The sequence below is a fragment of the Daucus carota genome, chromosome 6 (assembly GCF_001625215.2).
Source record: "Daucus carota subsp. sativus chromosome 6, DH1 v3.0, whole genome shotgun sequence".
In the NCBI taxonomy this organism is placed as follows: Eukaryota; Viridiplantae; Streptophyta; class Magnoliopsida; order Apiales; family Apiaceae; genus Daucus; species Daucus carota.
The window spans coordinates 7,535,297-7,559,601 of NC_030386.2; the positions used below are offsets into that span (position 1 = coordinate 7,535,297).

The 24,305-nt window shown below is 36.5% G+C and overlaps 1 protein-coding gene across 2 annotated transcripts; it reads right to left on the reverse strand.

The window, feature by feature from the left end:
- Window positions 1-7,145: 7,145 nt before the first annotated feature.
- LOC108225705 (sister chromatid cohesion protein PDS5 homolog C) lies at window positions 7,146-16,304 on the reverse strand. Of its 2 annotated transcripts, none has more exons than XM_017400636.2 (14): window positions 15,937-16,304; window positions 14,367-14,570; window positions 14,095-14,276; window positions 13,411-13,537; window positions 12,756-12,956; window positions 12,209-12,253; window positions 10,485-12,119; window positions 10,300-10,407; window positions 10,082-10,155; window positions 9,122-9,173; window positions 8,877-8,957; window positions 8,747-8,790; window positions 8,065-8,139; window positions 7,146-7,965 (listed from the first exon to the last, which is right to left on the reverse strand). In XM_017400636.2, exons 1-14 carry the CDS (start codon window positions 16,036-16,038, stop codon window positions 7,545-7,547), a joined length of 3,351 nt encoding a protein of 1,116 aa, XP_017256125.2. In that variant the 5' UTR covers window positions 16,039-16,304; the 3' UTR covers window positions 7,146-7,544. The 2 variants fall into 2 exon arrangements, with proteins under 2 accessions (XP_017256125.2, XP_063935978.1); XM_064079908.1 differs by having other exon boundaries at window positions 7,146-7,959; window positions 15,937-16,206.
- Between the last annotated feature and the right edge of the window lie 8,001 nt (window positions 16,305-24,305).

Consider the following 24,305-nt stretch of genomic DNA (forward strand, 5'->3'; position numbering starts at 1 on the left):
TGTCAAGAGCGATATAGAACAGGGGAATTTGTAAAAAATTCATGTTTTTAAATTTTGGATCCGTCGGGGGAGTATATCTATATCCAAGATCCATGCAGATATCTCTCAATCACCAGCTCACAGAACAAGAAAGGATAACATACGCAAACAGTGAAGTCTCTGAAGCTGTTGTCCTAACAACAAAGAATATTCATATGTTAAAGAACAATGCCAACTATTAGAATAACAAAGTTGTGGTTCTCAGTGACCATCTTTAAGAATACTTCCGATATCCTTTCGTGGAACCACAACAACCTGAATTTGAAGCACAACCTGAGCCAATAGTGCTAGATGAACTAGAGGTTGTTGTTGATACTGAAGTGAAATTTTCAGTGAAGGAACCTGTAGCTGAGAATGCTCCAGAACTAGAAGTTGCTACTGAAGCTGACACTGCATTTATTAAACATGAGGACTCAGGAGAAGAATCTATTGAAACTGATGGTGAGGACTCGATGCAGAACAACTCCTCAGATTCTAAAAGCGACATTCAAGGGGATGCTAAAGCTCAGGACCATTAAAGAAAAGTGTATCATTTGACAGTCTGTTCTTTGAGACCTACACTTCAGGGACACCGTCAGCCGTCAGGTATAATTCTAACTAAAAACATTGATTTTGATTATGCATCGCCAAAATGAATTGCTTGCATCTGAGAATCCTATTCCACAAGTCATTGGATCTGAAATCCCATATATTTCAAACCCAGACTTAGAACTAAACATTTTTGTAGCAGAACCATTCACCCTCTTGAGCCCTAAACGAGTTTATTCTAAAAGTGAGGGAGTTCGTACCTCTAGTGCACTAGACAAGGATGCTTCTGATAATGCAGCTTTGCCTCCACTTAGAACACGAAGAATAGAATAGAGGGCGTCTTCTAATGTTACGCAACATCTACCTAATATCATGTCATTGCTCAGTGAGGTTGCACACACACTAGACAAATTGACGGTAGACAACACTCTATCGTCCATGTCATGGATTGACACGAGTGTTATTAATTCTATACAGGGTTAAGTGCCTTCACAGGCGTTAGAGAAAAACTTGTAGGGTACACCTGTTAGACAATCTGTGAAAAAACCAACAAAATAATACGTGCGTTTGTGTGTGTGACAAAACAGTAGACGTAAGGAGACAGAACAAAGCGAAGGATATATGAACGAAAATCCGAGTCCAGTGCGTAACTGTCTCCTTAAAGCGTATTTCGCCCTCACCGTGTGTGATGAACGATCGCCTCCCAGGATAAAACGGATGAACGATGCAGCAAGCACCTTCGACGAACAAGAACAAGGTCTGAAACTATCAGCGACGCGGCTAGGGTTTTGGGTGCGAGAGAGGCTAAATATTTTTCGTATGTATCAAACCCTAAGCTATAATGAATATATATAGGCGATGCAAGGCTTGTGCGCTACGCTTCACAATTAATTAAAACGCGTTTAATTAATTTACGCGGTTATTAAATTAAATCCGAAATCAAATCGAATTAATTTAAAACCAAACAATTAATCCGAAATCAAATCGGAATTAATTTCTGTCAATTTAATTGAGCCCAAGCCCAGTGGAAAAATAAATTCAGCAAAACTAGTCTGTAATTCTTCGGGCCCAGATTTTGCTGCATTCGTGTCCGCAGGTCGCACACGCGGAAAAGCCCGAGGCTTGCGAAGCCACGAAACTCCCCTCGAAATCCCACAATTTGCACCCCCCCTGCGCGCACGTAGGTGGTGGAGCATAACACTAGTAACACATTTGGACACTACCAAAGTGTTTTGCTATATAAAGCCTTTAAAGGCTCTTTATTGAATCTATGTGGGATTCAAGCTTTCTATTCCAATTTTTCCACTACCAAGGAAGCAACTTTGGATCATCATAACTCATCCATTCCTTAGTCGTTTTGAGTGAATAAACATGCATTGGAAAGCTCTCTCGGAGGAGAACATAATCCAAGCATAACCCGCCACGAGCACGTAGCCGAGCCTCACTCAAATTTGTGCTCACTAACCACTGACAAGTCAAACTTGAACCTCAGTACTCGGATCGCACCCTAGGGAATGAGCTAGTCCCATACCTAACACACTCCGAAGGACAGCCTGGCTCTGATACCAACTGTAACATCCCAAATTTTCGGAATATTAAAAAGCTAATTTCACGACATAAATAATATCATTACTTAAATCAAAATCCTCAAATAATATATAAGTCAAAGCAGCGGTCAAACCCAATAATCAAAAATCATAAACTTGGAGACGCAGCTCCATAATCCAAAACCAATAACTAATAAATTCATCAAATTATTCTTAATAAACACTAAGTCTTTACTCACTAATGCAAATATTCACAAAGCATAAAATCCAAAAGTCCTCAATCTTATTCTCAAAATCCTTCCACATGATAGAACCTGAAATATAGAAAAACGGATGAGCTACACAGCTCAGCAAGTACAATTTGACTAACAATTAATCTCGAAATCAGTGGGCGTTTTTATAAAACATTGTTCCTCAAAACAATTATAATTTTGAAAACACTTGTAAAAGAAAATCCAACCCACAGTTTATATTTTAAAACCAATCAGAATTTAAAACAGAAGCAGAAACAGAAACAAAAATCTTATCAATACCACAGTCTTGCTCTACGGTCACACTTTCCCAGTGACCGGGATCTTATTCTTATTCTTTTGCCACACTTACCCAGTGACCGGGATCTAAAGTTCAATAATCACGCGCCCTTAGCAGGTATCTAAAGTTGCACACTTGTGCGCCTACTAAGGGTATCTAAGGCTAGTTCCGGAACTATAGCGTAGACTACGAACGGGTTCGAAACGTAGAGACTGGGTCTTCAAAGATTCTCATGTCTTATATCTTATAAATTTCGAAACAAAATTCTTATATCTTATAACAAAAATCTGAAATTCACATAATCAAAATATCTTTTCGAAAATAAAAGTAAGTCAAAAGGGTACTTACCTCAAAGTCGACACTTAAAATCCGAAATTAATAACACGAACAAAGCCTATACATTTAATTAATAAACAAAACATAATTAACACATAACACTTCTTAAACAATCAAGAGCAAGGCACATAACAAGTCTTAACAAAATACAAACTTTAACAACTAATAACAATTAACACAATTTCATTTATCGAATAAGATAAATAACATGCATGCTGTTACAAATCTCAGTATTAACCAAAGATAGCTTCTGAATATGAGAAAATAATCAACTGGAGAATTAAAGTACATTCAACAAGGATTCCAAAATGTCCAGATTCATAATAAACCGACAGATAACGAATTAGTTATGAATTTTAGAAGTTCAAGTAACAGAGCAGAATTTTACTCAGGAGCAGTTTACATTCAAAGCAGATTTTCACAAAGCAAACAAACTGATATCAATTAGACTATAACTAAACACTTAAAGATCATTCTCAGAGGTTTCCGAATTGGTAAAGATCACAATTTTATGGCAAATAACGAGGGAGATATGAATTTTTAAACACAGAACAACTCAGCAGAAAAGTATAAACAGCCCTGAATCTTTGTAAGTCAGTTTAGACAATTAAATCAATTTAAACAACAAATGGGTATGACTGATAACTAAAGATTATATCTCAAACTTTCCAGATTGGTATCATGAGTAAATTTTCGACATACGATCAATTTATAGCGAATTTTTGAACATGGAAAAAAAAGTTTCGCGACTAAGAACTGAAGGGTTACAAAGAATATCATTTTAAGCATAGATACACTGCTAATTTCGAAATAAGTCCTGAGACAAAAGTTGTAGGTATCGAAGAGAGATTTTCAGAATGTCCAGAATCAACAAAATCCGATCAATTTTCAATTTACTACGATTTTTACAACCCAACTGATTCACAGAAAATACTATATACGAATTTCAGCATAAACAAACAGGCAAACAAGATATACTCACATCAAATACACATGACAAGGAACAACAAATCAATATATCAAGTCAACATATACTTGCAAGGATCGAAGACGAAGAAAACATACCCGTCCACGTAAATTGTTGAACGACTTATTCGGTATTTAAAGGGATTCTTATATAGCACATAAAACCTAATCAAAAATAGGAATTTCCAAACTTGGGTCAAAATTTTCTCCACCTCATAAACCAATTTCCAAATATAAGGTTTTCTCACAAAGATTTCGATTTTCTAAAATAATTCTACGCTTCTTTCCATTAATAAAGAATTCTATCTATTTTATTATTCAAATAACTAACACAAAATAATTCTAGAAGCTTCCAATTAATGCTAACATCTAATAATATAAATACAAACAAATTTTAAATCTCAAATCTAACTCATAATAACAATACTAGTTAACTAGAAATATTTAAATAAATAAATAAAATCACAGTATTTTACAATCATCTTGTCTGATCCAAAACCTTGTTTGCACCCATCACATAACACTTTATATCCCTCGTTGAGACAAAAATGGGCATCGAACATTGGGATACAAAATAGTGCAGACCAGTCCATACATTGGAAGCAAAAGTGTTACTCTATAATTAGGGTCCTGGTCCCAGCAAGTGACTGCTGGGGGAACGTTATTTAACATATGGTTTTTCCCCCGTTAGATCTGGTCATGGACGGCCTGGATGAGAAATCAAAATTTTCACGTTTAGCGTTTTTTAACCGCTAGACGCTACATGTCTACCGGTTAAAAAGCGCTAGACGGTGGGAGATTTTTTATGCGTTCAGCGCTTAAAAAGCGCTCGACAACAAACATAGCTTAAACACAACGAGCGAAAACAAGCATGATCCCAATTATTTATGGTTCCTCTACCTTTTTTATCGTGATTACACAATGCTTAAAGACCCACAACAATGCATATTTAACCATCCAAATCATATAATGAAAATCGTTTATCAAAATGATGATCTTATAATAAAATAAAGCTCGGCAAAAGTCTGTAATCCATTGAGCAGTGTTAATGGCCATTTACCTGAGTAGTGTGAACGTGTGATGTTTGATTCTGGGAATCACTTATGATCGCACAGACCAGTTGGAAAGTAAAATCACAAAGTTTCGTAGTGTGAACGTGTGATGTTTGATTCTGGGAATCACTTATGATCGCACAAACCAGTTGGAAAGTAAAATCACAAAGTTTCGCAGTGTAAAGGTGGGGAGTATTTTGATTCTCTGATGTGTTGTTGTTTTTGGCCCGTTGTGTTTAAACTATGTCTGTTTTCTAGCGCTTTTTAAGCGCTGAACGTATAAAAAGTCTCTCATCATCTAGCCCTTTTTAACCGCCACATGTCTAGCGGTTAAAAAGCACTAGACGTGTAAAATCTGATTTCTAATCCCGGCCGTTCATGATCAGATGTAACGATGGAAAAACCATATGCCGGATAACGGTTCCCTAACAGTCACTTGCTGGGACCAGGACCCCTATAATTATTTACCTCTCTTTGTATATACTCATTGCCGCCAATTGTAACTAACGATTAACGGACTATTTCTACTTTCAAAAGAGTATGGTTTGACTAAATTAGATTCATAAGATATTGTGCAAAATTTATTAAAATATATTTTATTTTGATGATACTGACTATATTGATTAATTATTTTTTAAAAATAATAGATAGATTATCATCATTTTAAATTATTATTAATCGAATATATATTATTTGAATATGATTGTAAATGATATAGAAAGTTCTTTACAGATTGACCAAATATATATATTGGGTTACCTATATTTTCAAACAATGATAATGTATGTTTGGAGTTCACAAAAATATATATATATTACACATAATTTTAATTATGATATATGATTTATCGATATTCAAAAAAGGAATTTGAAAGGCCGTAGATTAGGGTTCATGTCACAGCGGCACGGGCATGTCAGATTGGGCATGCCAGGCTGGGCATGCCCTAGGCATGCTTTTTGTCCATTTGGCATGCTTTTTTACTAATTTTTTATATAAATAATAAAATTTATATAAATATTATATCTTATAAATATTGAAAATTTTAAATATAGTCCAACTTCATAGTTAAATATTAGATAAATTACTAATATAAGTTAGTACTGTACTAAGTTATGTTCTTAATATTTACTAATTTTTGTTATATTTGTAAGTGCACTTTAGTATCAATCCTGTAATGATGGAGCAGTTTTTGCTATATTAAATGGAAAATGGCATGCCATTTGGGCATGCCTTTTTGTAAAATACATGCATATAGGTATGCCAGTGAGAACTGCCGTGACATGTACTCTACCGTAGATGCTCGACCAGCGAGTAACAGAGTGTGTTTGGTCAAGTCAAAAGTGTTAAATTTGATTCAGATATATTGACTTTTACCAAATTAATCGCACACATATTTTTATTTTCAGTAATGTTCGTACTTGACAAGTTAGCATCAAACCGCAGGTTAGTTTTGCAATAACACGAACATTACCACATTACCGTGTTCCCTGTAACACGAATTCTCTGAATCCATCCAACGTAATAACAAGTCTCTGGATTCTAAATATCAGGCTAGTTTCAAAGTAACAGTGTAGATCTCATCTTGCTAGTTCCATATCCATTACAAGAAAGATATGATTATGTTTTGACCAACACAGCCAAATGATATCATTATGTTCCGTCCCGTTCCACGATAATTGCTACAATTTGACACTGTAAATTGGTCTCAAGTTGCAACATTACAGGTATCTTCAAGGCATGCACATTTAACATTTAACAGAACAAACTTGATGGTTCCACCGAGTAGGCCTTAGTACTCTTCGATGGTCAACAAGTATGTATGACAATTTGGTGCTAATCTCTTACTCCAATAATCTGGGTATATTATGTAACGAGATCAAGGGACGGAGTATAACAAAGATATTGTTCATAGAAAACAAAATCGAGTAAAAAGTTTTTAAAAATTAAATTGAGATTTTTCTATGACGACCACAACGAAGATGGGTACATAGGATAGCAAAAAGAATGAATTTTAGTTTAAATTGATAATAGCAGACAAGGGATGCATGCAAAACATATTATTTACCCCCAGAATAGTAATAATTCAACTCACCCACCCCAAACACCACAAAATATGTTCACCTAGAGGCTGCAACACCACACAATGTGCACAAGTAAATGATCTAACCAAGAACTCCAATGCAAGGAAATGACCAAGCATGCTGAGGGCAACCAACCGTCAGACGACAAGTAAATCCTTCCAGGTTTAAAAAAGAAAAACAGAACAGTAAATTTAAGTGCTTAGCTAGAGCTGGCCTAAAACTCTTCCTACAACAAGATATTTGACTTAGATGAAAATATACCAGACTATCCTACTCCTACATCTATAAACCGGATAGCTGATAATAACCAAGCCGAACTACGACTTATAAGTCAGTCACAGCACATATCAATACCAAATACATGTATTAGGCATGCAGACAACTGCAGAGACCTACCAGCCCCTCTTTGAAATGCCTGCAGCATGGCAAAAACTAGTGATGAAGTAGCTGGAACAGCAACAGCCTTAATACCCCCTTCGCCGTTTTTTCCCACTCTTTCCGCTACTTTTTTTAGACTTTGATGTGTCTGTCGACTTCACCTCTGGTGTTTTGCCAGAGTCTTTCACCTTAAGCAAACCAGATTTACCCTTCCCAGTGCCATTTAATGTGTTGCCAGTTTGGGGTGATTTAGCCTTCGCCTTGGTTACAGTCCTCGGACTTTCAATCTTGGACTTCTGTTTGATCCTAGGCATATTGGCATCGTCATCTTTGGATTTTCTGGCTGCTCCTGGCACGTCATCAACAGATAAATCTTCACTTTCTGAATTGTCCTCCGATTTACCTGTAACCTTTGATTTCTTATCTTTTAATTTGCTATCAACTTTCCCACCAGATTTACTAGCAGCGCCTTTCGATTTGCTTGAAGCAGCAGCTCCACCTCTGCCACTGACCAACAAAATTACATACTCAAAACACAGCCAAATAGTAGCCAAAAGCAGATACCTTGCCCAAAAGGCCAAAACTAATCCTTATATTATAACAAACCTTCTAGGTGATACATCCTTCTGTTTCAGCTTTAATGACTGCACAGCATTTGCTTTAGCTTTCTTCCTACTACGTCTAGTAAGAGAACACATCATTCAATAATAAGAAAGATAAGTAGATAACTATAATCACGAGGACAAATATACATCCGCAAACACATCCCTACAAAGTAGGAACAGAAAAACCTACCCAATATTGAGGATCTTCCTGGTGCAAAGCTCAACTTAGTGGTAGTTAACATGTAATCAACCAGGAATATCAAATTCCTAGTAAGTATATAATGGCATACTTGTCTAGGAACTTCCTTGCTTACCTATCCCCCTCTTGGCCATTTGTAACTTTAATGAATTTAAATTGTTACATGTCTACCAAACACTTTTTTCAACCAGTTGCAAACTTCAAATACAGGATAAGACCATTACCTTTCCTCACAAGTCATTCTATGTTGAAGAGGTCAAAAGCAAAAACTCCTCTGTTTCAAATTAATGTTTCCCTAATAAAGGTGTGTTTTTACAAGCTAAGATCAAGCACCATGCATTTTATATTAAAAAAAATTGAAAGGGACCTGCTCGTAATTACACTTCACAATGTATATAGGACCTATAGATTACATTTGAAGCACTCAGTTTACTGAACACCTGCTTAAAGATAAAGATTCAAATTATAAAAGCTTAACACTTACGATTTGGTAGAAGAATCAGGACTGGAATCTTCATTTGCGTCCTCCTGCCGTGTAGCATTCCACTTGTTAAATTTTATGCAGCATAGAAATAAACAAAATGAAGCTTGTGCAACATACAGCAACAACTAACCTGCATAGTATCATCATCCACAAGTTCCCATCTCTCCTTCTGTAGATGTAACACCTCTTCATCACCATCAGTATACGATACCTATTTCAAAATTTTATTTTAATTTTAATTCACATAAAAAATAGAAAGAACAAGTTACAGACCCATCGAGTCCAAAAGCACTGATGAAAACAAAGAAAACAGCTAAGCGCACACAATTAATAGAAATTTCAAAATTGCTTAAGAACAGCAAGACTGACTCTTACCTTATGTTTCTTCTTCGCACGATCAAATGATTCTATAATGCCTTCATAGTATCTGTGGGGCAAAAAAATGGGTAAGACAAAAGCTTTTCACCTGGTATATCCAGAATACGTTAATCCAACCTCTACACACTAAAATACAGAATAAAGACCCAAAAAAATTCAAAAACCAATCCAGAAAGCCAATATTCTACATAGATGCATTTTCCAGAAACTATCGCTCATCAAATTCATTTGCATTCCAAATAACAAAAGGTGTATGTAATAAGGCTGTGTTATTATATATTTGCTTAAAAAATTATCATAAGGCTAGTTTTATAGCATACTAAAATCCAGAAACTCTTGCATTTACTCCCTCCATTCCTTTTATTCCTAGTCCGGTAGTCCCTATTACCTATTTTCTTTGTCCCAAAAAGCTTGTACACATTAACTTAATAAGGTAAATTATATGTTAAACATGTTTGTTTTTATAAAAAACAAGTCAAAATTTCGATAACATATACCTTATTTATTACTCCCTCCGTCCCACTCAATTCTTTACATTGGCGGACAAGGGCTCGGCACACATTTTAATGCTCTCGTAAAATATAGTTTGACAAATTATTTTGGTTTTTTTTTTTCTAAATAAATTTTTAATGTTTAAATTTTTATACAAAAAAGAAAATTTTCGAAAATAAGTAATGAAACTATGTTTTATATGCGCATTAAAATGCGTGCCGAGCAATGCAAAAAAAAAACTGTAAAGAAATGAGAGCGACAAAGAGAGTATAATTGTATAGAAGGTTGATTTTGACGGGGGGACGAGAAAAGCGGAATGGAGGGACTAAATAAGTTAATGGGTGACGTTTAAATAAAATATATATCAAAATCAAATGGAGTGATACTTTGGCTGAGAAGGAAAGGAAATTCAAATTTAGCATGATGTTTTGGTTGATCCAATTTTTACATGAATAAATTACTTACTGTTTGTCATCCGGCCACCACACTTTAATTTTAGCACCAACTAGATTCATACCATACTCGATATCTCCAGGAACCTGAATGAAACCCAGACGAGATTCAAATAATTTTAGAAAAGCATCTTTAACAACCACCACGGTAATGTCGACTCAATTATCGTCTATAGGACACTCAAAAAAAAAAAAAAGATTTGAATATAGAATTATAAGAGGTACCAAGACCTTTTCTCTGGCCGGTGTACGCTTCCTCTTCGCATTTCCTTTAGCATCTTCAGATTGATCATCATCTTTGACTAGTTTTGAGGTGGAACGCGGAGAAATATTAATATCCTGCATATTCCAGAAACAGTTTAGAGCACAATCGGCAACTTACACATAAAACCAAACATGAAATTTAGATACCATACTTCATCTTCCTTATTAGCCTGGGGGTTCAATAAAACTCTCTCCTTTGTATTCTTCACTTGTGCACGCCTTTCGGAATTTTTTTTAGATGAATCTTCATCCTTGTTGGTTGTGTCAGCCTTCTCACTAGACATCTTCGACCCTGCCACCCCACCCTTGGCTAAACTTCTTAGAGGTCTTCCCCTATGTCTGCTTCTTTTCCCCTTACCAGATTGCACCACTGGCTTCACTTTTAAGTCACTTCCATCACTATCTGTCTCCGGCTCGCTCTCTTTAACTGTATCTTGCTTCTTAATGGGCACCTTTGCCTCTGACGAATCACCCTTACCTGAATTCTTTCCCCTGTGCCTTCGTGTTGACTCCTTACCTGCTGAGACTAACGGCTTCGTCTCCGATTCACTGCTATCCTCCTCAACAGACTGTTTTTGCTGTTCTGCCTCGTCATCACTGCTATCCTCTGTCTCGATTTTGGAAGTACCTTTTCTACCTGGCATCTTCCTCTTTGAAATGCGAGTAGTTTTCTTCGTACGGGCAGCTTTCTTCCCTGACCGCTTCTGTGGCTTTTCTTCAGATTCACTAATCTTGTCATCTACCTTTGGTGAAAGAGATTCCAGAGGTTCGTCTTCTTCAGCCAAGTTCTCCAGTTTGTTTCCAGACTGGTTATGCACTTTGTTTTCTGAATCTGTACTTCCAGCAGATACCTTTGTTGAATCAAGAACTTCAGAAGGTTCATCTCCTTTACCCCCTTTCTTATTCCTAGAAAGCTTTTGTGGTTTGATGTCCGGATCACTGCCCCCATCTGCTGCTACAACAGTTGCCGAACATGGATCTTTAGATAATTCATGTTCTTCAGCAAGGCATTCTGGCATCTTTTCAGAGCGATTTGGGAGCTCAACTTCCTGACCATTGTCAATATCAGCTGCTTCAGTGTGAGCACTATCCACTGATGGTGAATCTTCAAGAGCTGAATTTAATTTCTTCTTATCAGAGTGGCTTTCTGGACTAATTTCTTTCCCACTCATTCCAGGAGCAGATTTCATTAAAGTATCTTCTTGAGCCAAATTTTCTTCCTTACTTGACAAACCAGCCTTCTTAGGACTTTCATCAAGAACACTCCTGTTTGGGGACACAGGAGAAACATTACCTTCATTTTCCGATATTTCTTTCGAAGAAAATGGAACCTGTTCTTTTTCTCCAGCTGCCTCTGCATCAACAAGTGCATTCTTCTCAACCGGAGTAGGGACATCTTTTGCAACGTCTGGCAATTCCTCAGATCCTTTGTCACTTACCTTCTGACATGTAACCTCAGCTTCTTTATCACTTTCTATAGGTGAAGAATTGGAGGGTTTCGTGTTGCGAGGTTTTCTCCCTCTTCTCTTGGCAGTTTTTACTTGCTTCAAATCAACTTTGCCCGCTTTTGTAGTATCAATATCATCTGTGTCAACTCTGCTTGTATCAACATCCAAAGACTTGTTACTGATATTACCCTCATCAGTCTTTTTTAGGGGATCGGAAGCATTAGACATCTCTTCATCGCCGGTCTCAGTCATTTCATTACTCAGCGACTTCAAAGATTTCTGCACCTCGAGAGGAACATCTTCCATACAAGGCTCTTCTGTTACAGGTTCTTCTGCATCCTGAATAAAAGAGAAAATTCGATGAAATTGATCTGCTTAAAGCAATAATAAAGAAACCAGTGTCCATGATTGAAAAGAAAATAATTAACCTGGGCTGCCTCAACAAAAGATGTATTTAAATTGGTCTCACCAGCCTGAAAGAAAAATTTAGAAAGTGACATTCAGATTTAGGTCTGAAAGTACATATGTACATACAGAGAGTGGCAGTGATGGAAAGCAAAAAATAACATAATCATCAAGGATAAGTTTTGAGTAAATTCCCGGAGCTTAATCATTCAGGTATGTCGAATTAATCTTATCAGCCCACACACAAAATGGAAAATGTACAGAAAGAGCTACAGATGGCGCCACCACCCGCACCTCCCCCAACACACACACACACACAACATCCACCCAAAACATAAAGAAGGGATATAATAAAATCCATTTATCGAGCCCAAAATATAAGAAGTGTGTTTTCAGATGTTTAAATATATCTCCCTGTCAGAAAAGACTACTATAGTTAGCCATACAATTCACAGAATATTAATATATAAAAACAAATGACAAGAATACTGAAATACACTGGTGAAGTGTAAACTCAGATTAAGCAATTATGGATTTAAAAGAAAACATAAAGTGCAGATAATGCCATACCAAATGCTCCAGAGAAGAAACATTTCCATCTTTGTGGTCAACCTCACCATTGGAACCATTGCAAACTGTAGCAACAATTTCACTGTAGCTATCCAAAGAGAATCCCAAAGACTTCACAGCTTTCCTGATATAAGGTTTAAGTTTCGCTGCGCACTTCTCAAACACACGCTCCCCCAATTTCCGAGCAGCAGTTGGAATTTCCTACGAAAGACATATATGATAATTAGCAATGACCACTAGAAATACATGGATATGAAGAAATATAACAGATTGTAACATGATACTTGCTACCCAGTGCAATATTTTGCATGCTGTTTCAGTTTGCAACACCATCGACCAATGACTGCAATTTTATCACCTCTTCAATTAGAATTTAAAACCCCGCTCATTTTTAAGTATATGTGACCAAATTTGAGGGTGTCTCTTACCCGTATTTGGGTGTAATTGTTTGAACTTTAACATTTTGACTGATTTATTTCAGCCTAAGTTCTTCTCCCGAATTTATGAAAAGATTTTTTAACAAAAATAGCAAAATTATGTGAAACTTGGAGGTGCTGCAATGTCTGACACGTCATGGAGCAAATTGCTCTAAAGGTTCCGTAGATAATTTGCAAACTTTCCCAAAAAACAGAACATACATCAAATAGTATCTAACCTCATCATTCCTTTTTAAACTTTCGAGTATGGGTGTTAAAAGCTCCAGTGAGACATCTTCGCTTTCCTCCAGTACAAGAGTCATTATTGTTTCCATGGATGTCAAAATTTTTTCTGGATGCTCATCTCTGGAAAAAACCATCAAAGGAATTCATAAATTGCTGTATAAGGAAAACAATGTCATCATAGGATGATTTGCTAAAATACAGAAGCACCTTTTATTTGTGTAAATTGGCATCAGGAATTTATGTCAACACGAGCACAAAAAGCTATATCAGTATTAGGTGGGGGCTTATTAATATACAAAAACCAAGGGGCTACAACAATAGCTTAAAACCCATAGATCCAATCATATAAAAAATTACTGCTATGGTATACAAAAAAAAAAAGCTTTAAGAATAATAAGTGGAATATGATACTTTTGGCTATGGTTCCTCAACCAAGATCATAAGACTTATTCCAAGGACAACTGTGTAGACCAGAAAACTATGTATGATACTGAAAATATTTGGTGAAATAATGTACGCAGCTCATACATTTACCAAAGTAACAGATTATACCAATTCCTATAAGAGCTAATACAGAAGTAAATAAAAATAGGGAGAGGGGAAGAGAGTAATGTGTATTTAAATGATCATCGTGCCTTCTTTAAAATTCAGCAGGGGATCGAAATAAATGCAGTTACCTTATCGAGCTTAGAAAGTGCTGAAACATCTCGGTAATTAGCTCTTCACATTCAAGATCTAACATTACAACACATGACCTGACCTTGGCAACAGTTTCAAGAATAGATGCACGCTTGTTATACGATCTGCTAGACATGTCGGACAGATCCACAAATGATGATACAATCAGCTGAAATACTTCCTGCACAACTCAAATAAAAAGGCTATGAATTAGGAAACTGAAAAAGTAATGAATATAGAATCATAAAAATAGATATCAATTTGTTTTTACTTTCATCTGATCGTCAGTGTATGGTGCTTCAGGTGCAGTGATTCTAGTAATCTCACTGATGCAGGACGCAACGGCAACTTGTACATCAACATTTGCATGCCTTAGAAGTTGTTCGGCCAGCAATGCTTTCATGGACTGAGAATATGCATTTTGTATCGATTGTGAAGGTGACTGCTCCACCTTTGCTAGAAGATCCTCAACTTCCTAAAAGAAACAACATAGTGGTATTAAGTATTAGGTAAATGCACTAGCCAATCTATCTATATATATACATACATATATATATAAATATATACAAACACACACACACACACACACACATATATATAGAGAGAGAGAGAAAGAGATCAAAGCATTAACATTATTGTGATCATAAACATATCAAAACAGAATTTACATCCAATAAACCAATTAGGTATGAATAGGTAGATAAACTGGTCAGACAACAAAGGAACACTGCATAAAGCTCCAAACTGTGCATCAAAAAGAAAATTTACACAGTTATCGTGCAGGGAACTGCTATTACCTCCCCATCTAGTGTCATGGCAGTCAAGGAAAAAAAGGAATGGAGAAGGAATTGAATTTACGGCAAGAATTTTTTGCCCATTCGAAAAGTTCATCAAGTAGAAAGGGCAAACAACCACCCTTGAGTAGGCAGTCGAACCAAGGCAGGGGAGGAGCAAATAGGGTTTATGCAAAGAGAAGCTATTTCAGCTTGACAAAGTTCTTGTATTTAAGAATCAAGTACATATACATCGTACCTCCGAATTACCTTAATGATGATATAAACACATTAAAACTCTGTATTTTTAAATATTGAAACTGTGTGAGTATACATATATCAGCAACAGGCACGTGTCATTATATTACAGCTTATAAAATAAATATTAAGTGTGAAAATGTCATAACTCCCAAATTAACTCATCTATAATGTTCTTCGACAAAAAATTATAAAGCACAATAAATGACAATAATATATGAGAAGCCAAATAACAGCGGAAATGAAAACAAGATATACAAGCACTTCTGCACGTGCGTATACACAAACACACATATACGACAAATACATAATCCAAAAACCTAAAAAGGCAATTAAAAGAACCAAAATCTTGTGGTAATAACACAGCAAGTTCAAAATAGAAATACGTACGAAACTCTGCAGTACACGCACCATATATCAAGGTATAAAGAAACCACTATCAACCAAAATTCTGTACACACAAACACACACACACACATATATATAATCATTTACACACATAAGAAGAACAGAAGTTCACACACACAGAGAACTACAAATAATTGAAGTACCCTGGCACCACAAACAGATTACGGCATATAATCAAGCACAACAAATTGAAATTTCATAGAAACGTATACATCATCCACATATAAACAGAACAAGACTTGAATTACACATTGATGCGTAGATGAAAACACCATAAAAGCCATATCACACAGACGCATACAGATACAAACACAGGAAAACTTCAATTGCACCCAAACACATACAGATAAAAAGATAAAAAGAAAACAAATTTAATCGAGAGAGAGAGAAGCTAGGGCTCACATCGAGAAGAGGGAGAAGCACATCGACTCGAGTGGGCAGCTGCGCGAGCCTCTCTCCAGCTACTCGAAGCTTCTCTTCAAGCTCCTTCTCCGAGTAATCCATCGCCGATTTATTAATATTATAACCACTAATTCACAGATCTGTATCTTTATAAATGTTTGAGATTTGGAAACCCTAGAAAAGGGAACGAACAAACAGGATCTCGAAAGAGGGGCAGCGCAAACGGAACGCGATATTAGAGATAGAGATGGGGGTGTGCCTAATGAAATTAGGTTTTTTTTTGCATTACTCGTGCAAATATATAGCATCCATGTACGATTTTTTTCGATTTACATGTGTCGCCTGATTTGCACGCTTATTTTTTGCTCACCGGTTATTTATTTCATTTTATTATAATATATCTTCAACTGTACAATTCTTATTTTTTTTATTGTTTTCCGAATCGTCCCTGAGAATTAACGGATAATGATTGGACTAAAATGTAAACCGGATAAAAAAATCATATTGCACCAGAGTAGTCTATCTCCCTCTAACCCTAATCAAGTTCATCTTTTTGTCCGCGTCTTCTACCCATCTTCATCTGTACCTTCATGTCTATCCCTCTTTTTTCCATCTCAATACTCTCTTTTATTCCGATCTCAATTCCTAATCACACCTTCTCCATCTATACAACACCTCTTTTTTTTTTCTATCAGTAAAAATCTTTTTTAATTTGTTTCTTCTTTAATAAAATTGAATTTTGTTCCACAAAACACGAAAAATCCATCTGGATTATTTCGTTTCCTTCTGTTTGAGTTATTGTTTATATGTTTGAGTGTCTCGCTTTGTGCAATGCATTGGCCGTGTTGAAAATAAATTTTACAGTGTACTAAGAGATCTGGAAATCTTGCATCAACAAGACTTTCGATAGGTCTATAGGTCTATAGCTGGTGTCCGGCAGGTATATAGCTGGGGTGCGTTTGGAGAGTAATAAAAATCACATGTGGTTTCCTCTGAACTTTGTACAATCCATGGGGTGCGTTTTGAGAGTAATAAAAATCACATGTGGTCTCCTCTGAACTTTGTACAATCCATGAAATTATTGTGAGGGTCAATTATGAAGTTACTGTTTTCAAGAGAGATGTTAGTTGGATTCCTCGGAAAACCATTATCTTCATTTTTAATTTCCAGAATATTTATATTCAGTTAGTTAAGTAATCTAGAAACAATGCGGCTAATTATTTAGCTCATTTATTTGTTTTTTAACCGGATTGCCTGATCAATTTGGCAAAAAAAATTGTATAAAGTATGTAAACAACTATGTATGGAAAGAGAGACGAGCTGTAAATGACTGCTTTGATGTTATAATTATTAAGTAATTTAAGATTATTATATTTAATTAAATTAATAAATCTTAAGAGTGACTTTGTCATGTTTGTCAAGTTTATGGGTAAAGATTGACTCATTCAGCATATTTGTAGATTGAACGTAAATTTTAGTAGATATCAATTTCAATATACCAATATAAAGGAAAAGGGAGGAGCGTGCCATTGACGCATCTCGGATAGCTCCTTCTATTTTCATAATTTTCTGAAATTTTCAAATTATAAATATAAAAAATATAATTATCTTTTTCAATTTTGAATATATTCAAAGAAAATTTGAAAATTGTCTTTTTCAGTATTGGGAAGAAAAATTTTAAACTACCTTTTTCAGTTTCGAAATTGTTGAAAGATATTTTCAAATTGTAAAATCGGTAAACTCTATTTTTCTAATGTTTTGAAATCTTTTGAATCTATTCAAAATTATTAGATGGAAGTTTTAAACTATAATATTTGATCTCCCAAGACTTTGGGATGGGGTATATATTTTAAATATAAATTACTTTTGATAATTCAATATTTTCCTAAATTAAACATATATTCATATTAGAGATATTCAATCAACCTCTATAAATTGAGGTCGGACATTATTAATTTTAACACGAACATGTTTTTTTCCGTTCCTCTCTAATTCATCCAATACAATAATAAATTAGATTATGCTAAAACAATTTCATTATTGCTAAAAACATTTAAGCCATAAGAAGCTTTGGAACAAGAGTATAAATTGAAGTAATCAACAAAGGTACATTCTAATCTATTATAATGTGTATACACATAAATTTATCTCTTTAATTGCAAGTGTAATATAATAATTTATCATACAAATATTTAGTTTATGAATAATTTATCTCTTTAATGCTTCATATCTGGCAATCAGCATATCGTATCTATTTTCCCTGACTTCTTCAGATCCCTCCATCAATGCCTCAATAGTGTCCCACATCTGCTTTGAAGTTTTCAGACTTAGTATCAGATGTGTCATTGTTTTGGTCATTGATTCAACAATTATAAGTTGCAGATTATGGTCATGTGCAATATACTCCTTATCAGTGTCAGTGTATTCACTTTTCTCTTTGGGAACAGACTTCTGTGGAATACGAACACCATTTTCAACAGATTCAGGAATAATCTTCATAGGCACAAACGGACCATTTTCCAGAATCCCAATGAACATGGGATTAGCAACTCTGATGTACAGCAACATCTTCATCTTCCATTTGTTGTAGTCATCCTTGTCAAATGGAGGTACTTTGATTCCTAACTTGTGTGTCGACATTGTTATCAGATAAAATTACGATTGTACGGACAGCTAGCTTTTCAGATTGGTTATGGATCTCAGATCTGTATATCGATCAGCTAAGCTCTGATACCAATTGTTAGGTCCAATCAGACGTAGAAGGGGGGGTTGAATACGTCGTACCAATTTCTTCGATTTAATTTAATTGCGGATAATCTTTGTTTCAGTCCATGTTAAATCAATCGTAAATAAATAACTCCAGCAAGTCGGGGAATATTCTTGTATTAGAAATAATCCTCGGATGCTACAAATTCCAACACAAGTGTCGGCTGCAGAGACTACAATCACTCTATTACAAACTCTCGATAAATACGATCTTCTAATTTAACTCTCGAGAATGTGTATAGTGTGTGCACTTACAAAGTGTGTAGTTGTTTTCAAATGAAAACACAAAGCTCTATTTATAGGCTTTCCAACAACTAACCATGGTTAACGAGTTCGTCCTGGACGGATTCGTTTTATAAAAATAAAACTAACTCCCCAAGTCTTTAAGAAGTGGCGCCACTTCAATATACATATATAAATACATATATATATATATATGAAAGTTGCGCCCAAATGCATCCATACACCACTGGAAGTCAACAGGTCAAATCTTGCGCCTATACAGTGTCCTCCTGTAGCAGTACTTAGAAAAAAAATTCTAAGTGAATTGAAGTAGCGCCAAGGGCAAGAGTGGAGGCGCAACATTTGACTAAAGTCAAATGTTGCGCTTGAATGAAAGTGGCGCCAGTACTGTGTACACAGTTAAGTGTACTTAGAGAAAAACTCCAAGTAGGTGAAGATTGCGCCAAGGTAATGACAGGAGTCGCAACATTTGACTTTGTGGTCAAATGTTGCGCTCCTTTCTTCTGTATACTTAGAACAATACTTAGCCAATATACTGATGAATAAACCAAGCGCAAGTTTTGACTTTTAGTCAAACTTGGCGCCTGATTCATTCACCGTGTATGCATGGTTTGCATACTTTGAAGAATTTGCCTTAGCCTTCCCATTTGTACCACTTATTAAATATATATATATATATATATATATATATATATATATATACATATATATAGAATTAATTGTGTTTAAATAATTACTTGAATTATTTATGTTCAAGTAATTCACAATTAATATAAATATATATATATATATATATACATATGTATATTAATAAATTCTTTGGCAATATCTTGGAGCAGCTCGATTGACTTGATCAATTAATCCGTTGATCGAATCCACTGAATACTTTCGTACGTCCTGACGTCCTGTGCACTGGTCTGGTTCACGAACGACTCGAACTGAAATAATTCTTTGAATCCTTTGCTTGATAACATACTTGATTAGTCATTCCGGGTTAGATGTTGCTTCGATAAATTTGATTATAAATAATCAAAATAAATATACTGGAATCTTCTGGTCTTTGATACTTGATCTTCAGACAATCTTGATAGCAGACACATTGAACTTTATTCTTCACTGAGGCTTTAACATATCAATGAACTTCTTTCAGTGGACGGATGCTCGTCTCAGATATCTTGATTGTCTTTGTCTGTTCGTATCGAATCTCCAACCTGTAGATTCCTGTATTATACTTACGTATTGTTTCCTGTCTTTCGTTGTGTTGAGTTATCGTAATTACATTTACGTTACATTATGCTTTACAATCTCCCCCTATTTGATTGTTAGAGTTCGACAAGCAAATCCTTTAAGAGGATAACTCAACTGACACAATGAAAAAACATACTAATTTAAACAGGAAATAATACTAAGTACAGTCTGGATTATATCTTACATTTTCCAGAATTCAAAAGTAAATACAAGCAGCCATTTGTTCCTCTAGTTTGAACTAATCTGTCCTTGGTTTCTTGGCTCTTGCATTCAGCAGCTTCTGCTCAGCTTTCCTTTTTGCAGCTTCCTCTATTCTCTTCTGAGTAAGCTTGTTCTCAATTTCTTCAATCCTAGCAGTGATGGTACTCAGTGCCACTTGCTCCAGTGTATTCTCAGGTGGAGGTTGCTCTAGATTTTTCTTCATCTTCTCTAAAGTTTGCAGGTGAACCATCTTCTTCAACTTCTTAAAAGTGACATTCATCTCCATTCCTTCAATTTTCATAATGATCCTTGATGGATGAGCACGAACTCTAGAAGTGTTGTGGACAGTCTCTACAGCTTTTCTTATTTCCAGAAGATCAATCAAATCTTTGAGCACACTCTTGTCTTCTTTTACCACTGACCACTTAACAGCTGCAACTGCACGAGTGATTCTTTTGGAATTGAGTTTTCCAATCTCTGTGAGTGGTATAGCAGTGACTTCAGAGTCTTTCTTCTTCTTGAATATTACAGATGTAGGATTGTAAGTGACAACAGGTGCATTTGGATTTTCAGGAATTTCAGGGTTGAGTGGAGGCAGTGGATATGGTGGTTGACGATTGATGGCTGACAAGTCTAAGTCTCTCAGAGCAGCAAAGTTCAGACGATAAGCATATAGCAATTCAGCAGTTAGTCTTCCCTTGCTAGTCCTTGAACACTTCTCCCTGACTTGAGCTTCCAGATACTTCAGTATACGAGGATTGTATGTTGATAATGCTTCATCAGTGAGTCCAATACTCTGAATCATACCATTCTTGAAATACTTGATAACTGAAGGCTTGTCATGAATTTCAACTCCAATGTCAGTGATCCATTCTTCCACCATATCTCTGAATATTTCATTATGCTTTCTGCCGGTTGAGATGATCTTGTTTCTTACCACAAACAGCTCAGTTAAAGAAAGATCTCTGAGAAACTGACTTGACACATGCTTGAGTCCATGGCCTTCTCTCTGTAGCTCAAATGATATGTTCACCATCCATCCTCTCCTGGGAAGAACAGCAACAGACACAGTAGAAATGATATCATTTAACACCTCGTGATAATCATGTAAATCCTTGTAGTTGTTTCTGAAGGAGTCAAAGATATCTTTTACTTCGTCATCATCATTGTCTTGAGTGACCTCTGGGAAATCAAACACAGATCTAGCAGCATCCCATTCAGCTCCATCTTTATGTAAGTTGGCAAGTCTCCTTTCCCTTCGAATCCGTCTTTGGTTTTCTAACTTCTCCCTTGCTCTCCTTTGCTCAGCATAATCCCTAGCAACATTAGCAATGTCTTGTGGATTTGCAATTTCAAATTCTTCAGCAGGAAAGATGTCATTGTGATATGCAAGTTCATCAGCAAAGACTTCAGTGTCTGGGATTTCTCCTTCTTCAAGATCTTCATTCTCAGCACCAACCATCCTAATCACCCTGTCATCCACAAACTCAGGGATGTATTCATCATGACTGTAACTGAATTGATGTTTCAGAGCAGAATCAATCAGTTCTTCAGACACCCATGTTATCACCCTCTTTCCTTTTGCTTTTTCTGCTGCTCTCTCCCCCTCAGTTGAGTAATCCTCTTTGGAAGGTTGAGATGCCAGCAACTTAGCCTCCAGGGCAGCCAACCTTTGTTCCATTGTTGATTTGATCTCTACCAACTCCTCCCGTAGAACAAGATTCTCAGCTTCTAAATGTTGAACTTTGAATTTCAGAGCTTCAAATTCTGTCACAGATACAGTTGGAAGTGGTGTAGGTTGGGCTGTTGGGTTCTCACTTGTGCGTTCTGTAGGTGTTTCTCTCGTTTCACTCAAAGCTAGAACACTCAATGGGTCAGAGGGTTTCTGTATAGCAAGTTCTGTTGGTGTTTCCCTCTCACTCAAAGACATTCCAGCATCCTTAGATGTACCTGCAGAAGAAATCTTCTTAGCCTCTTCTAGAGAGGTCACAGAAGGTGCAATGAAGGTTCGTGAGCCTTCGTCCTCAGTTTCCTCGTCAGATGAATCTGAGTCATAAGAAACAAGTTGCCAACTACTCGAAGGTAGTGAGTCCTTAGTTGGATCCTGAGTTGGAATCTCAGGGTGGGTAGACACAGGGCTCGAAGGATGTGATCCTTGAATTGGCGAAGCACCCTGGTTTCCCACAACTGCCTTTGACGGCGAATGACTTTGTGACAAGTCCTCTATAACTGGCACACTTCCTGATACGAAGGGCTCAGAAACAGATTGTCGTTCACCTTCGAGAGGTGAAGAGTCCTTTGAAGGATCTGGGAATATTCCTCCCAGGGGGGTAGACAAGGATGTAGAAAGTGGCATTTCATCCAAGTTTCCCCCAGAAGCCTGTGAAGGCACTTGACCCTGAAAAGGATCAGAAACAACAGTGTCTATCCCTGACATGGACGACAAAGTGTTCGCAACCGTCAATTCTTCAACTGTGTGTGCAACCTCACTGTGCATTGTAATATCATGTGGCTGAGGTGGTGAAGAAATAGACATATCTGCAGTTGTCTCAGGTTCTATTCTCCTTTCCTGACTAGGAGACAGAGCTGCAGTTTCAGAAACAATCTCCTTATGTGGTGCACTTAAGGCACTTTCTCCCTCTCTCTCAGAAATATGAAGTGGTTGGCTGAGGGGTTGAGAAGTTTCTGCTACAATTGTTTGTGAAGTGGTGCCTTGGTTATGAACTAGTGGGATTTCAAGTTCATTAGCACTTGTGAGAGGTGGTGAAAGCTGATTGGAATCCAAAAGATTCTGAACCCAATCAGGTGCACTAAATGAAAGATTGTCAGAATCAGAATGAATACCTGACTGTAGCAGTGGATTGTAAGTGTTGGTGAAGAGTTCATCAATATCCACCATTGCATCATCAGAAGGTGCAGCTACAGTGACTTGAACAGGAGTATCCACTTCATCCTCAGAATCAGTAGAATTATCCTGTAATGAATCCTCTCATTCAGATTGAGCATTGTCATCTGAGGATGTCTGTGCATCTTCCACTATCACCTCTTCTTCCATGTGTGAAGTTTGAGTCTCAGGGATATCAGCTTGATGAGATGACTCAGGAACTTCTTCAGCTTGGGTTTCAGGGGCCTCCTCTTCCTGAACCACTGGATCAGCAACATTTTGAATGTGGGGTGGAGGCACATTTGGATTGTTCAGGAATTCTTGCATTGCCTCCGGAAGAACCACATCTTCATTGTTGGTGTAAGTTTGATGGTTTTCCAGCATAGAAATGACCCTGGTAGTCATGAAAGAGCATATGACATTGTCTATATTGGGATAGACAGCTTTTTCAGCAGGAGTCAGCATCTGGTTGAGCACAATCTGGAAGAACCTAGGATAGAGGAGTATGTTTCTGTTTTTCCTTAGGGAGTCCTGAAAAGCTCCCATGATCATGTGTCCCAGATTTATCCTTGTATTCTGAGCTATTGCAATTCCAATCTCCTGGTTGAAGGTTGTGATGCCATGGAACCCTCCAGTCTTTGGTGCAAATACATGAGAAATAGAATTAAAGAAGAAATTCCATTCTCGAGGTAAATGCTTCACGTACATTTTGCTGGGAAGATCACCATTTTCCCTCTGGCAATGGATAGCAAAGAAGAAGTTTGTCCTTTCAGCTCTATCTGGAACATCTTCAAAATTCTCTGTTGGAAGTTGCAGAGCAGTGTTCAGGGTATTTTCAGTAATTGATAGTGTTCGTCCCTGAATTTGACAAGTAATACCAAGTACCTGTCCTGCATTCACAACAGAAATAGAAGACAAGAAATCTCGTAGAAGAGATTTGTTAAGATAAACAGATTCGCTAATTCAGACATATAACGAACCCAGCGTCGATAATTCGCTTGCGTAATTAAATTATTATTTTCAACAA